The sequence below is a fragment of the Colius striatus genome, chromosome 4 (genome assembly GCF_028858725.1).
Source record: "Colius striatus isolate bColStr4 chromosome 4, bColStr4.1.hap1, whole genome shotgun sequence".
NCBI classification, from domain to species: Eukaryota; Metazoa; Chordata; class Aves; order Coliiformes; family Coliidae; genus Colius; species Colius striatus.
Window position 1 is genome coordinate 7,318,995 of NC_084762.1, and position 14,036 is coordinate 7,333,030.

Consider the following 14,036-nt stretch of genomic DNA (forward strand, 5'->3'; position numbering starts at 1 on the left):
AGCCCCCTCTGTGACCTGAGACCAGCCGGCATCCAGCGCCGCCGGGATTAAGGGACTCGCTAATCTGCTAAAGCGTTTCCAGCTTTTGAGGGGAGAAAACGGACCGCCGGCTCGGGCTGAGCGGCGTAAAAAACTCGGCGTCGCTGCTGCAACCGACATCCACCGGGAGAGGAAAGTGCGCCGGGTCTGGAGCTCCCAAGTGCGCGCACGGACCCCCATCCCTGCCTTTAATCTGGTACCGTGAGCCCGAGTTTAAATAAATAAATGCACACCCCCTCCCCCCCTTTTTATTCTTCTTACATTAGAAGGCAGCGGCTGAAGCCCCGGGAAGGGCTTCCATCGGGTAACTCTCCCCCCAGAAATGCAATCTGTGTCAGCGCGGGGAGAGGCACCGCGCCGGGCGGGCACTGCCACCGGCCCGCTCCCCCCGGGAGGCACGGAGCAAAGCGCAGCCCCGCGAGTGTTTCCCCGACACAAAGGCGAAAGAGGACACGGGAGGAGCTGTCGGGGGCCGCATCCAGCGGAGAGTCTCCGTCGAGATGGAGGGAGCGCAGCGCGCCCAGTCCCGCCGGCTGCCTCTGCTTTGCAAAGTTCCCCTTAAGCCCAGGGAATGGGCGGGGAGGAGGGAGTGAGCGAAAATCCTCGGCAGATGCTGCCTGTTACACATTTCGGTTATGTGCCTGAGCCGCTCTGGAGCAGCGAAAGATGGAGCTCGCCCTTACACACCGTCGGCTTCCCCCGTTCTCTATCGGAGATCTCAGGCTCAAGAGATCATCTGTGAATCTGGTAACATCACAATCCTCTAATAACTGCATCCCGCCGTGAGCTAGAGCTCAGCACTCTGCGGGAAGAATCACTCTTGTTTCAGATACTGCTGGGTTTTTTTCCTGATTATGCAGAGGATTTACTTGAAACCTCAGAAAGCACTCCAGATCCCAGGAGTTGACAGTGCAGTTTGCATCAGTCTGACCAGTGCTTTGCCCACACACACACACACCTCTCAGCTACTGATTTCCTTAGAGAGAAAAGCCTTCAAAATGAAAACAATGAATTTTGTGACTCAATTTAAACAGGTGTGGTGAGTGCTCACAGCAGAGCTGTCAGTATTTAAATAGAAACATGGCTTTTCAGTAGCATCCTACAGGAAAAAAAAACCACAAGTAAACAAAAGCACCACGTTCCTGGTAGGAAGCTTGGTTTATTTTCATCTAGGATGCTCAGTAAAGAATTTGGTCAGGAACTGAGGACAAGATAAAACAACTAATCAGAGCAAAGAATAAATGAGGTTCCAAGATGTCAGAAATGTGGACTTCTGTGTATGCCCACTGGAAACATTTCCATCCTTTTGTCTTTTTCCTTCTGGAGCCTCACTCCTCATCTTAAAAGATCTTGTATCTGGGGGAAGAATATGTATTTTTCTAGATGTAGACAAGAAGCAGGGTGTTGGAGGAGCTGCTCCTGGCGCTTTGCTCCCAGTCCGTAGTAGCGTGGATGCCACCAGCAGCGGTCAAGCACCTCAAGAGAGCACTGCTAGAACCAAATCCTAGTGGCTTTGGAAGGTTTTGCACCTCAAAATGCAATGGCCTAAGAAATTAATGTAATGTAAACAGCTGTTCTGTGTGGTAAGTCCCGGGTGGGCATGGGGATCACAGATGTGAGTAGCCTGCTGGCTGTGGAGTTAGACCATTACTGACTGCAGCCACCACAGCATCAAGTACGAGCCTTGAAATTGTCATCAATGGTCAACAAGCTCCAGTTGCTCACTTGAAAGACTCAGAAGAAAAACCAGGAAAGTGAACTCTGGGAACAACAATGAACTTTTAGAAAGCTACATTCATACTGAGCTACTTACCGTCTCTGCTTTAAACTGGAAAAAGCAGGGCTAATCTGCAACTGACTGTCCAATAATGTATTTGACAGGAGTTCAGCTTTCATTTTCCAGGTTTGTACTGTACAGTAACAACTTTATAGAACAAAAACAAGCTGGCAAGATTTAAGACAACATGGACAGAGCAAGATTTGCACATGATGGTCGTTTGAACCACCTACGTTATCGATTGGCAGTTGTTAAGAGACTTTACTTTTTTGAACTCTTAAGTGGCATAATAAAGTATTTCTTAACATTCAGCACTGTTCCAAAATCCAGTCTTCTGCAGTGTTAGCAGTACACTGCTAATACACTGGTAACTTAATGACAGTTTGTCACTGATCATAAGGATTTGAGGCAAGCGCTGTCATCGTGTATCCAAAATTTCTGTTTCTAATCTACTTCTGCACTGCTTGATGTGTCAAGGATTTAGAGTAATTAATTTCAAATAAACCAATATTATTCCATATTCCTAAGAAATCTCTATAAAGCTGCAGGCATTCCCCAAGTACTAATTCAACCCCCCCCCCCCCCAAAATCCTACTTCACGATTGTGTATTATAAGAAAGAAGGTGTAGTGATGGGAGACAAGAATTAAATGCTTAATTAAAAACACAGTGTTTAGCACTTCCTAAAAAGCCAGGCTTTTGCTCTGGGTGAAAAAACAGAACTTTTGGATGAACAGATTGCAATGAAAACATGAGCATGCAGCATTTTCTTGGATATGACTAATCTCAGACTTGTCTTAAGATATCTTAACATCTTATGATGTTCTTATGTTTTTACAAAGGGCCAAGTGTACGGTCACATTCTCCACTCCTGTTTTCAGGGGCAAAATAGGTTTCAGTTTTTCCCTCTGCTTCTCCCTATCTGTTGCTTAAGACAACTACACAGACATGCCATTGTTCATCCTGCAATGTGACATTCTAATTTGAATGAAAGACTGAAATACAATGGTATCTTTCCCTTATTTTTCCATTTATCCATTATTTGCTGTCATCTTGATAATAAAACTGTGTTTAAACTAATAAATTGAGAGCAAATTTGCTTCTCAGTTGCTATATCCTTCTGCATCAACCTGTTTCATAGATGTGAACAAACCCCAAGGATTTTCTTGCTCCAGCCCTATTAACAGCTATTCTAAGACTCGGGTTTTGTTTTTTTCTGGTATCTCCCCAAAAAGGAGCCTGATTTGGTTGTTTGGATTCAATATATGGATTCTGGTATGTCCATTTTAACAGCAGAATTGTATGAAAAGGATTAAAACATTGATATAGCTGTGAAAATATTTTCTTTCTCATTTAATCTCACTAGAAAGGTCATTTGCTACTGATAAAGACAAAACGAGATCTGTAGAGCTCTCTGCAGAAATTTACCGAGGGTGTCCTGTTAAGCTATAGTTAGAGAACAGTTTGACTGTTGTTTGCCTGCAATAATTCACACATTTAATGCACTAAATTTCAAGACATCAGCCTTTTTTCTTTTTTACTATTCCAATTGAAAATTTAAAGCAGAACTTTAACCAGAAAGAGATTCAATGAGAGACTGCAATACAAGATTTCTTGTTATGAAGTGGAATTGAGAGGGGCAAATAACTGTGTTGAATTATTTATGATGTTGAAAATTTTTCATGGATTAGGAATTACAAAATCCTAGATGACTAGACAGCTTAAGCAGAACTTTGGGGTCAGCTGGTAATTACTGAAACATCAGCATATTGATTCTTGGAGGTTGCTCTTAGAGGGAGAAAATAAACTCTGTAAGACCAACAGAATCTGAATAGCAAAAGTCTTAAAGAACAAGATGCATATATTTGCAGCAAGTCTATTTGGTAGATGACCTAAAATGCCTTCAAACTATCTTCTTCTTAGGTGTACCAAAACACAAAACCAGAACCTGGTAAGTTTGTGCATTTATGCTTCATAAGTCAGAGGTGGTAAGGGACAGAACTTCTGTCACTGGAACCACCTGGGTCTTAGAACTAAGAAAAGGCTTCATAGTCATTTCTTGTGGATGAGATAATGATACAATTTCCAGGAAAATGTTGGAAAATTTGAATTGTGGCATCAGTTACCCTTAAGAAATGACAAGTTGTGTTCAATGTCCTGTATATTTTTCTGACAGATAATGCAAGAAACTGAGAAGTTACATTTAAGTAAATCGGCATGGCCATCCTAGGCCTGGATGGTCTCTTATTCATGAGCATTTTTAATTTAGCATTAAATACCAGCCCCAGTTTTCAGCTTGTTTTGCTCTCTGGAATTTTCAGGGATTGCTTGGCCCCTAAAATCTCAAACAAGGTCATATCTCATGAATATGAACATGGTCATATACAGTACACTGTTGCCCCTTAGAAGATCCTTTCTCTTGACTTTAGGGAGGATATTCCAATCGAACAGTCAAGTTGTATGGAAGATGTCTCTCCTGGCTGCTTTGGCATCTTGACTACTGGTGGATGTTACTAGTTTTAGGGAACATCCTTACTAGGGTTTTTGAGAAATATGGGTGGTCTTTTATGGGTCCAGCTCTGTTTCACAATCTCAGTAATGCTCTGTCAATGACTGCAAGACTTGCTAGTCTATTGAGGGTTGTTTTCTTTCTATCAGAACCTTCTCTCCTCTGCCCTGGTGAGGCTTCATCTGGAGTCCTGTGTTCAGTTCTGGGCTCCCCAGCTCAAGAGAGACAGGGAACTTCTGGAGAGAGACCAGTACGGGGCTACCAAGATGATCAGGGGACTGGAGCATCTTGTGAGGAAAAGCTGCGAGATCTGGGGCTGTTCAGCCTGAAGGAGACCAAGGGAGAAAGAACCTCAATAATACTTACAAGTACATAAAAAGTGTGTGTCAAGAAGATGGGACAACACTTTTTTCTGTAGTATCCAGTGATAGGACATAGGGTAGGACATGGAACACAAAAAAGTTCCACTTAAGGAAAAGTGGTGGTGAGGTGAGGGAGCCCTGGCACAGGCTGCCCAGGGAAGGTGTGGAGGCTCCTTCTCTGAAGGTTTTCAAAACCGGCCTGGACACATTCCTGTGTGACCTGATCTAGGTGGACCTGCCTGAGCAGGGGGGTTGGACTAGGTGGTCTTTAGAGGTCCCTTCCAACTCCTACCATTCTATTATTCTATGATGATATGGCTTCACTCAAGGCATCACTCTTCTCTGGTACCCTACCAACCCTCTTCTACAAAGCGCAGAAGAAGGTATGGAAAATGCTTAACATTCTCAGGTCTTTGGGATGCAGACTTCAGTCCTTTAGCAGCACCTGTCTTTTTCCTGCAGGTCTTTTTTCTGCAGGACTGCATTTATAAGTTCCTGACCTAACTAGGAAGATACTACCTATGTTCAAATGCACTTACGTGATAATAGATGCCAGGCTATACCTCTGGATTTTTCAAACGTGGCCTGTTCCACCTGTTCCTTCTGATTTTATCACAGAGGTCATGGCTATACTGTGTTTGCAAAATACACCCCAACACTATCAGGAAAACTTGTCAGCCTACCTGATCCCAATATCGAAGGTCATATGTATAAATGAAGGTAGGTAATACCACATAGTAGCCTTCTGCATCCACAAACAGAATTGTGTGAGATCCTTTCAGTGCCCAGAGATGCTCAATCTCTGGTTTTAAAGCAGCGGTGCAAGCTGTAATCATGACTTGTTGTAGGACTGAGCCAGCATTGTGCAGATCAGTTCTTTGTTACCATAAGGTACACTAGTGAACATTCTCTGTCAGTGTTGTAATAAGAGAAATCCATCTTAAAGTTTCATCTGCTTCCTTTAATGACAGAAAAATTCTTATGATTGTATTTGGAATCCAGTTTTTAAACTCATCAGCAGCATCTGCCACATCTAACCAGAAGTCAAGTCCTTATTTTTCACGTTTTTACATTTTGTCTGGGCAGATAATCAAGCAGCCAAGTCTAAAAAGTTGTTTTCAGTGGGGCAACAGAGGAGTAGTTCCCCACCAGAGGAGCAGTTGTTGCTGAGAAATCTTATTCCAGTAGTGTTTAGAAGATAAAATATGTCTGTTCTAAAGTAGGCAAAGCAGCAGAAAAGCTCTGTGTTCTATAATGAAGTCCTCTGAATTGACAAAAAATGTGAGATTGCACTTTGCAGCACTATACAGGAAGTCCCAAGACTAATTAGTTTATCTTTTTTTTATATATAATTGCATTTTCTGAGATTGTTCATGCTGTCACAGCTGGCCTTGGGACCATTTACATATTTTCTTCCTTGCATTTGGGCTATCATTCATGTTCAGAGATAGCTGTATGCCTTGCACACAAATACCAAAGGAAATTGTCACAATCTCACAATCTGAGCAGTTTTGACTCCTGAGGCTTATTTTAATTATAATAGGGATAGCAAAACAATTCTAAGGATTGACTTTTTTTTTTCTCCTTAATTGCAGGATCAGCAATGGTCATATTCAGAACTTTTTAACTTTTGCCTCTTCTCTCTTCTTTACCTCTTTTCAAATCTCCTTTATATGTTTCTTTAATGGTATTAATTCATAGTTTATATGGCAGTTTGTTAACATTTTCAAGATATCTTTTTATTGACCTGAACTTGTCAAGCAGGATGATCATAGAATCATAGAATGGTAGGGGTTGGAAGGGACCTTTAGTTATGTTCTGTGAGTTATCTTCCTGTGGGAACATCTACCATACAATCTGGAGGAACACAGGAAGAAAACCTATTTTCTGCCCTCTCATAGCAAGAAAACAAAAAGATAGGAAAGGTTGCCTTAGAATCACAGAATGGTGGGGCTTGGAAGGGACCTTTAGAGATCATCTAGTCCAACGCCCCTGCCAAAGTAAGCCCACCTCGATCAAATCACACAGGAATGCATCCAGGGAGGTCTTGAAGACCTCAAGAGAAGGAGCCTCCACATCCTCCCTGGGCAGCCTTACTAACTGAAGTTAGTCACCTTTCTGAAAGTAACCAGTTCTCTGTGAAGTAAATGAGTTTATGGGAGCTTTTTAGATCTAAGCAATGGCTGTTCAGTGTAATTTCAGGGAAGGAATTCTAGATCATTGATTTTTTTCCCCTCTCCATAAATTCATCCTTTTCTGTCAATGACTATGATAAAACTTATCTTTAGAATATCACTACTTTTAACCCCTAGACAATTGCACACTTTCCCTTCCTGCCTGTTTTTTAAATAAGATTCTTTCTCCCTCCCCTCTCCTTTATTTTTACTGTTTGTTTCTGTGGCTCTGTTGCTCTCACAACCTGATAATTTTCCATAGTCTTACTTCTTCTAGCCTCCTTGAAGAACGCATCATACTCTTTCAGACTAACCCCCAGGGTACAGTCCTGATGACATCTGCCCAGGCTAAAACTGGATATTTTAGCCTCCTTTTTCTTTCTAGCTGGAATCCTGCTCTCCTGCTGGCTCCAATCCCAAAGAACATCAGGGAGGTTCTCTTTGGCAAACACAGGAAAACCCTTAGGCATAAGCACTATGCAGGTTCATTTTAAATCCTCCTAGAAGGAAAAAAACAAAGTACTTACCCAATTTGAAATTAAATTTCACCGTGCTTTATTTAATTTTTCAGTCTTAGAGGACAGGGAGCTTTTCTGAGCAAATTGAGAGAACAGAATATTGTATGTCTCTTGGTATCCCACAAGCTGTGCAATGGCTACATAATACTTGAAATCTCTTAGCAATTTAAGGCTTTGAAATTCAAATACTACTCCCTTCTACAGAATCCTGAATGATAAAGCGTCCCAGTGTCACAGTGTCTGCTTTGCTGGGGCAGTTAATAGCTAAAATAGAGAAAATAACCTGAGCTGACCAACGAAACCCAGTCAGACTTTGTTTATGTACAGAAGCATCAACGCTTCTAAAAATTTTTGTCTCAACTGAAGCTTAACTTCCCAGCGAGAGGCTTTGATGTTGCAGTGAAAAGCACAGAAGGTGAGAAAGTTACATGTCAAGAGCTTGGAGGGATGTTTAGATGGGAAAAGAGGTTTATAAAGTTTTCATGAGTATATGAAACAATCAGGATGCTGTTCGATAAGCTGCTTACCTTTACAATATAGGGGAGGAAAAAAATGCAAAAAATGATTCTTACACTTGGGATTAGGCCATGGCACCAGGCAGTGCATGGTATCACAAGCAGGTTTCACATCTGGTGTCACATTAGCTTTGTTTTTGTTTGCTGGCACTTACAATGCAGGGAGGGCTCAGCAGAGTCACAGAAATGTTCATACTTAAATGCCTAAACATGCTATCACCAAAGTGAATGTGCAAGTGAGTAAGTAAAAGTGGCATGTAAACCTCCTTTTTAATCAGGATTGTTTTGTTACTACACAAACCAGCTCACTCTAAATTTAGGAAAATTGAGGTGGTAACTCCATGCCACCACACATGTGATAAATGTGACACAGTAAAGGCAGACATTCATGTGCTGGCGGGCATCCAACAGCTGTTTCCTGGGAGGTACCCCATACAAATTCATGTGTGAGAGACCTGGGCTGCTCTAGGACACGTACCTGGCCGTAGCTCTGGATGGCACCTCTGGCCTGACTGCTGCGTGCTGGGAGCTGGGTGGCTGCTGTTTCGCCCAGGGCGAGGGTCTGGTTGCTGTGGTAGCTGGCCGAGTACTGGAAGGACCCTTCAGGTTTGGAATTGAGCTGGAGAGTGCTCTGGGAGAGGAGGCTGGGCCCTGCAGGGACAGGATTTGAGAGCAGTCAGAAAGTCTCAGCCAAAGAGCATACCTGATATTATCTGTCCAGTGAGCCTTGAAATTATCAAATATATGTGGCTTTGGCTTTTCAGTAATAAAAATCATACACATTAAATTGCTTCTTTCCCACTTACTTATCATTATTGTGTTCAATCTACAGAACACATTGCTTTCTTTGCAAAAAGAATGTCTGGTTTTGAGTGGTGAAGACATTCTTGCCTAAACAAACCCAGTCATACCATTCGATAAAAAAGCCTTGGTTTTCAGCTCAGAATATTTGATGAGTTTTCTTCTTTTTTTCTAAGGATAAGCTTTGTTTATTTAACTTAATTATATCCAATCTTTCTGCATGGGAAAGGCTAACTCGTCCCTTCCTGGTCTCCCAGCACATTAGGTCTATTGATTTCTGCCACTCTGTCCCAATATGCAGTGATGTAATACTTTGGTACCTGTAGGGATGGATGGCAGCCTTTGGAATACTAATAGCTCCTCTCATCATGGAGGATTCATCCTGATCTCAGTGAATCTTTGATGACTCTTTTGTCAGGCTATCTTGTCTTCCTCATCACAGCACTGTGTGGCAGGAGAGCCAAGTGCAGCCAGCGAGCTTAAACTGGGGCTGCCAGACTGTTGGGCATGTTGGGAGCCTGAACAGTGACACTTTCCACAGTTGTTTAGTTGTTCTATGAAACTAAACCATGTTCTAATATTCATGAGGTTTGTGCACAAATGATTTAGGTTATCACACGCCCCTAGCAATTTTTTTGCCCTGAGAGAATATATCAGTGAAAGGCTCTTCCTATGCTGCACTGTCGTGTGGTTTAGACATGTCCTCCCACAAACCATTTCTAATGGTGAACACAATTCTGTCTCCATATATGAAGAACTAAATCAAAGAATACCCACCTAATCTCTCCCTATGCCTTCACTGATTTTAGTTTCTTCTTATTTTCAATAAACTACATAACTCTTCCACAGTGTCATCAAGTGAAATACAAGAGCCTTGACTATTGCATGAGTTACAAAGAAGCCTACCTTCAACCCAACAGCTATCATCTGTAGCATATTTAGCAGCTCCATGTGGATGATAGGTTCACCTTCTGGTTAGCACTAACAAGCTCACAGAAGGTGACACAAGCCTTAAGGGATGTGAAACGATTACATTGATTTTGCTCCTACAGAACATGTGAAAAGTTCAGTTTTAAAAAGACTCACAATGGCAAAATTCCAATGAATTTTACTAGAAATAACTCCCAGTACGTTCCTGATACAAAGGCCAAATTTTATGACCTTTTGAAACTTTGCTACAAGGATGCACAGCTGCTGCTAAAGATTTCCACTTAGAAAATGTGCAAACAACCCCACTGCCAAATTAACATGGAGAGTATTTTTTTTCCCTAGCCTGTTTCTCAGAAATGGCAGAACCATTGCAACTGATCTTTTACAAAATCTGACCCAAAGTGCTTATATTATAAACAAATCATAGTAGGCTCTGTAAGGCAGAAGTGTTTGCATCTAAGTGCAGACTGGGATTAGGACACAATTTTAGGTATCAACACAATTTATACTGCATAGCCTTTCATCAGAATATTCCAGACACAGGATGAATCTAGAAATAAGAGTTCTGGTCCTTGTATTTTCCTTACAAGTGCAGGAGGCATGGCTCCATGTATGCTGTGAGGTTATTAAAAACGTATCACATGCATAGAAGAGCTGAATGTAATCCTGCATGGGTGCTTATAAATCCAACATTTGGTAGCTTTCCACTCCTTGGATCTATAAATAGGGTTTACTAAGCATTTTCCATTTTACTGGCTTTGTTGCAAATTTTGTTCTTTGGTGAAATAAATATTTTCACAGAATTTTTAAAAGAGCATAAAGAAAATCCAAGCTTAGCTTTAAAATATGTCTGTAGACTTTATTTTAACCTCTTGGATTTTGAATTGTCACTGAGAATATGCCTGTGTTCAAATGGCATTATTAAGTTCAGAGAATTCACAAAAGCATAACTTTCCTAGGAGGGGCAAAAGTTGCAGCAGGAAAGCAATTTTTGTGCATGAAAGTGTTTATACTCATTCTGAAAGTAATTATGCTGTGACAGTTTTAAACCTTAAATAATGATTAAACTATCATGTGCTATGAACTCAGTATGTTTAAATTTTCGTTGCATCTAGCTTTCAAGTGTTCCTTTCATATTACTGTGCTTCACTAAGGGAGACAGATAGCTAGAATCACATAGATGGGTTACCTGCACTCTTTAGCTTATACTTAATGCAATTTAAGAAGCTTATCCAAACTGTAGAGAAAGAAACCTAGTAAAAAGTATGGAGCATACTGTTTTAGTTCACTACCGTAAAACAGTTTTTATTTTGTACTGTTACAAGCAGTAATGAACAATTAAAACACACAAACATTTCGATAAAGTAATTACAAAGTCACTTGAGACAGACAAATAGGTATTTAAATTTTAAATAACCTCACTTTTCTCAAGAATGGAGTTCTGGCTGGTCACCTGTAAATAACTAAGTCTAAACCAAGCATGCAAACTATAAGATAGATTTGAGATCAATCAGCATGATCTTGAAAAAAAAATAGCACGTTCCTTTTTTCAGGATTTGGAGATTACAATCAGTCCCATCTTGTCTGACAGGGAAAAGATGGATTGCTGCTTTCATTAAAATTCCTGAGATTTCAATCTGAACGTAAACCCGAACCTTCTGCAGAGCCTGCAGCTCACTCAGAAGACAGTGGTTTGTTTGTGTATTTATATATATACTGACAGCTCTTGACAACAAACTACTGTTTCTTTCTGGCCAAAAATTTAACCTCTCTTGTGTTGGTATAAAAAAAAGGGTTCGTACAACTATTTTTCATTTCAGAAGAGCTGAGGCTGCTGGAAATTCTCTATTTTCAGTTAGGCACTGAAAATCACTAGTTAACTACTGGAACTATTCAGCCTTATTAATTCCCTTAATGCTACATAATTAACTACTGAATTTCCACTTAAAATAAGCTGGAAGACAAATGCAACTTCATAAGATTTAGTTTAGCATATACTGAGTATCTGTAGTACTGCTTTAAAAAAAAATCATGCTTCATTTTGTTTCTGTCTGGGGTTACAGTGAAGATATAACTACCTGTTTTCCCCTTTGTTTTGCACCACCACAAAAAAATGCATTTGCCTTGTGAAAGAATATTAGTGTTGCATCATTCATAGTGGACAGTACCAAATTCCCACTTATTTGGTCAGTGCCACTTTCATCCTGTATTAAAATAGTACAGACATGAGTGCAAATTTAGGAAACTAATGCAAGAGATGCCACTGTGGACTAACTTCAAAAGATGGGGCAGGGTATCACAATTAATTAATTTGTCTCCAGTTTGGTGGACATGTAGTAGAGACAATAGCCTCCTCTTCCTCTTTAACCTTGAGCTGAGCAGTGCACATGGCTTCTCATCTTCCTCACCTTAGATGCTGTAATCTGGCTCAGTAAGGAGCTCAAAGGAGAACAAGAGCATGAGGATACAGTTTGGGACATAGACAAAGTGCACTTAAGCTGGGGAAAGTTGCTGAAGCACAGAGAAGACCAGGCGAGAACAAAGATAGACACACCTACCTACATCAGTGAGCCAATCCCCAATGAAACCTCCCTCAGAGGTGATGGAGAGCAGATGACTTTTCTAGGAATCAGAGAAGGGAAACAAGAGTGTCCTCTGTGCTCTGGCATTTCAGGTGCTGGCAGGTGTGGCAAAATGAGAGGACAGGACTCACTCAGGCAGTGAGGGGAGGGGGCAGGTTTCTTGTGAAGCCCTTTTAATTACTTTATATTAACCCACCCCTCCTACTGGTAGGTCTGTTGGCTATTAAATGACTAATACTTTTAAAACCCTAATAGTTTCAGAGATTTGGAGCACCTGAAAGGACCTGGCACACTTACTTCAAGCAACACAGAGAAGAGAATCTGATGCAGTGCAGGACTTGGCCCTACCCCGAGTCCTGTCACTAAAGAGCAGCACTCAAGGCCACACTTGCTGCCTTCCTAACCATATTGCATTTGACACAAACAGCATGCCCTAGTGTCACACTGAACAGGCCAATCTGTGGCCTTTACTATATCACATATGGCCATAAATGTGAACTGGTGAGCTACAGACTCCATCACAAGCAATAGTAAGAGAGATTGCATAGCATCCACCTACTTCTGACAAGGAGTCGGGGAAGCTGCAGGATGAGCTACTCCTGTGGCCCTCCCCTGTGAGGGACACGGTACTGCCCTGGCAGCATTTTTTCATGGCCTATTGTTTTTCTTTTTGAATAACAATAAATACAATGTGAAATGCTGAAATAGGTGCACTGTACCTATTTAAAACCAAAGCAAGGAAGTGAGTGCTCTTAAATGATGACACTTATTAATTCAAGGATGTCACAGTAACAGTTGATTATGGGGAACTGAAGTGACACAAAGAATCCAGGTTACTATTATCATCCATGGTCGGGTCAAAACTGGGGGAAAAAAGAGGAAATTATGAAAACATTTGTCCTTTTATTTTCAAGAGCAGTATTTTCTTTGAAAATGAAATATCTGGCCTGTTGTTTCTGCTGTCTTCAGACCAACTCCTCTTCCTTCATCCACCACACACAGTAAAAAAAAAAACCCAAACCAAGCAAGATAAAACCAGATTACAACCTAAAACTCTCATTTCATTATTATTTTTAAAAATATTCTTGACCATTGAGTGTTTGGCATGTAGAAATATTGTTTCAAAACAGCACAATACTAGGATACTTCTCAGTATCTGCATTTACTGTTCAAGCTTTGCCAGTGTTTGCTTAGGCAACAAAAAATTAGTTACAGGTATATAATGAATACACATAAACTTCTAATTATTCTACTATTCTAATTATTCTATGCAAGAAGTGATATTACAGACCAGTAAGTCTTTTGTTTGTTTGTTTTAAAGAATGGCAATAGAATAATAAAGTTTTATAATATTTTTAAAATAATTGCTTTACCACACTTCCCTATTTAGGTCACCCCTTGGATTTCCTTTATTTCAAACCACTTTTCAGAATACTTAAAACAAGATAAAAGAAACTTTCCATCATGTGAACAAGAGTGTATTTTGCTCTTATGTAATATACTCATTCTCAGAATAAAATATTGACTTCTGCAACTGACTTTATACCTACATTTCATCAGAACAATCCAATTTATACGCTGGAGAAAGGTCCAAAATGTTCATTTTTGTATGCTCAGAAACTGCCAAGGGCTAAGGCTACTATATTCAAATCCATGGGAGTATGCTTGCTGATTTCAGTAGGAGTCAAATCACTTTTTAAAGACATTCTAAGTGTGTTAAATTGGTGAGTGCTAACAGAGAAAATGTACCAATTGAATGTACAGTACAAAATCGATTTTTAAGAGATATTATACTGGTAAAGGAGTACTTAGTTGTATTGGAAATGTTTA

The 14,036-nt window shown here is 40.6% G+C and overlaps 1 protein-coding gene across 3 annotated transcripts in view; it reads right to left on the reverse strand.

The window, feature by feature from the left end:
• The window catches only part of CTNND2 (catenin delta 2), a 496,550-nt gene that overhangs the window by 258,429 nt on the left and 224,085 nt on the right, over window positions 1-14,036 (reverse strand). For 2 of the 3 annotated variants that reach the window (XM_061994768.1, XM_061994769.1), the window contains one exon: window positions 8,372-8,544. The exons of the other annotated variant lie outside the window; for it this stretch is intronic. In XM_061994768.1, coding sequence (XP_061850752.1) covers window positions 8,372-8,544 — 173 coding nt within the window. The remainder of the gene's footprint in view (window positions 1-8,371; window positions 8,545-14,036) is intronic. 3 annotated transcript variants of the gene reach the window in all.